This window comes from Entamoeba invadens, assembly GCF_000330505.1.
Source record: "Entamoeba invadens IP1 unplaced genomic scaffold scaff_1105074725451, whole genome shotgun sequence".
Classification (NCBI taxonomy): Eukaryota; Evosea; order Mastigamoebida; family Endamoebidae; genus Entamoeba; species Entamoeba invadens.
Window position 1 is genome coordinate 1 of NW_004191639.1, and position 2,778 is coordinate 2,778.

Below are 2,778 nucleotides of genomic sequence, written 5' to 3' on the forward strand. Positions count from 1 at the left end.
CTATTTAAATAGTGTGTTTGGTTTTTCGTTTTGCTTTAAATTATTCAATTTTTTATATAAACTTAATTATAAAAGAACATTTAATTAGTTCAGGTTATAGTTTAAAATTATATTTTAATTGAACTATGAGTTTTACCATTTAACCCAAACTTGTTTTTTAAGTTAAACTTGTCGTAGTGTTTGTCGTAATTAAACCGTTGTTATTTACAATATATTTCGTTTTTTATATCATTCAGAAATACAAAATTTTTATTATGCCATCATTAAAAATATATTTTCAAAAATATGTGTTTGATTTATTTTTATTTATATGTTTTAATAAAAACGTATTAATATAATTGGATGAAAAACAGTTTCACATCTTGTTATGTTTAGTAACAATTAATATGTGGTGTTCTTTAATACAATAAATTATATTGTATTAAAAAAGGTTTTTAATACAATATAATTTAAACACTTCAAACCAATTTGAGTCACAAATCATTGTCATAATTATTATAATTAAGATGGTTAATTACCACAAAACTAAATTAATTAGTTGTGATCAATTTTTATCAACATAATGTTGTTTTAAGTGTTGTTATTTTTAAATATTATGAGAATTATAGGTTTTAAACATAATAATCCATTTTTAAAAAAGTTTATATTATTAATTCGTATTGCTGTTTTTTAATTTTAATTATCACCAAGATATAATAAACAAATCATTTTTTCAGACTGATATTATTAGTACTTTTTATTATATATCAATTAAATAAAATATACTATTATATTAATTAAATTGAACTATTAATTAAATAAATATTTAATTATATTTTAATTAAATCACATTCATATAATAAATGGAGTTATATTGTTTCAAGTATAGTACATATACTATAAAAATATTAAATAATTTAAATCAATACAATTAGAGAGTTAATAGTCTAATGAAACGATCACGGTGAATATGATGACAAAGTACACAATGAAAAAGCCTACGACGAACACGACGATGATTGTTGAGATAATAAAGAACACGAGAGACAGAACAGCAAACGACCTTGCTTGAGCGTCCGTTGATTTTCGATATCTGCAATACCCCATTATCCACAAACAGCAGAGTAAAAATCCAAGTGCAAAGAACATAGCAGAAGTCATTGAGTCGTTTTGATTAGTCGTATTCACCTTTTGTTGTGGTTGATACGATGGAACAAATATTTCAGGTTGAGGTATGTGTTGTCCTTGGTGAACGGGGACTTGTTGGTATTGTTGTGGAGGAGTCTGCATCATCGGTTGAGTATATTGGACGTATTGTGGGGGTGGGACATTGTACTGTGGTGTGACGTAAGCAAGTGGTTGTTGGTAAGTCATGTCTTCTTTTTTGTGTGTTTTAAAGTTCTTTTTGGTCAAATTCAATTATTGAATTCAAACAAACTATGTGACTTTTAATAATTAAAAAATAGTTTTGTTTTATAATATTTTGATTTTTTATTTTTGTATAAATATTATTCACAATTATCAATTGTAGATGAGTAACCTAACATTCAATAGGTTTTTATATTTAATAATATACCATATTTCTACTATTGTTTTACATTTTGTTATTAATTATAAATTAAAAAAAGAAACTATATTTTTATGATTAAATTATATTAATTTTAATTATTGAAACCAATTATGAATGACAACTTTCTGACAAATATACATCAAGAAAGTCACATTCTTTTACAACAATCAATTTTAGCTTTTTTATAACAACTATAGTCATGACATTTATAAACAATTTAGTTATTTAAAATAATTACATGTATTTTAATAAAAACTATTTTTGAGTTTACTTATTATTGAAATGTTTTGTAAAATAAAATTTAAGGCCTCTGCGGGAGTCGAACCCACGACCTTTTCCTTACTAGGGAAACGCACTGCCAACTATGCTAAGAGGCCATATAATTATTTTTTAAAAAGTTTCTTATTCACCATGAATTTAAAACGAACTTTAGTTTTCAAGATAATATTAAGATTCAAAGTCAAATCGAATAAAAATATGAAACTCAAAAGCTAAATGACAGAGATCCGTCCACTCAATGGCTATGAAATTCCTGTTTATTATGTGTGTCTGACTTTGAGTGACACGTTTAACAAATTTGATTACACACAATTTAGAACTGACGTGGTGAAAGAGATAATCAAATACACTCCTTTTCATCTCACTATAAAAACAAAAGACGGGCATTTTTATTGGTATAAATTAGACGACAAATGGCTTATAGATAATGTCGATATTTATATTACAAAAGTTCCATTTGAAGAAACAAAAGAAATTGAAGCGGCTGACTACAATTTGCCACAAAAAGGTGTTCCACTGTTTCACGTTGAATACTCAGAAAATGGCGCAACAAGTCGTTTAAAGTTGTATGCAAACCACTCACTATGTGACGGGCGCACCATTGCTAATTTATATCAAGTCCTCAAGAACGCAATTCCAAACGAATTTCATAAAGCCCTTCACGACGACGAACTTCCTCCATTTGACTATAAAAGTCTGTACACCATCAATGAAGATGTTTTACACCAAAATCCCGTCTCTTGGGATATCCCACACGTTCCAGTTGTTCCTCCAATAACAAAGAAGTGTGACTACATCAACATCTTTGGCACTTTCGACTGTCAAAAAGTGCTTTCATTCTGTCGAAGATACAAAATTGGAGTTCAGGCGATAATAATGGCGTCACAAGAAAGAGCTACACGACGTTTTATGAACATAAACAATGAAGTGCCTATCAGCGTGTACGCACC

General features: G+C 27.6%; 2 protein-coding genes across 2 annotated transcripts; one reads left to right on the forward strand and one right to left on the reverse strand.

Moving 5' to 3' along the window:
• Positions 1 to 918: 918 nt before the first annotated feature.
• On the reverse strand, positions 919 to 1,353 carry EIN_127370 (hypothetical protein; the record flags this gene model as incomplete). Its single annotated transcript, XM_004183165.1, has 1 exon — positions 919 to 1,353. The coding sequence occupies one exon, from the start codon at positions 1,351 to 1,353 to the stop codon at positions 919 to 921; it is 435 nt and encodes a 144-aa protein (XP_004183213.1).
• Positions 1,354 to 2,044: 691 nt separating this feature from the next.
• Positions 2,045 to 2,778, forward strand: EIN_127380 (hypothetical protein; the record flags this gene model as incomplete). Its single annotated transcript, XM_004183166.1, has 1 exon — positions 2,045 to 2,778. A coding segment is annotated over one exon (734 nt), but the record flags the coding sequence as incomplete, so codon positions are not given.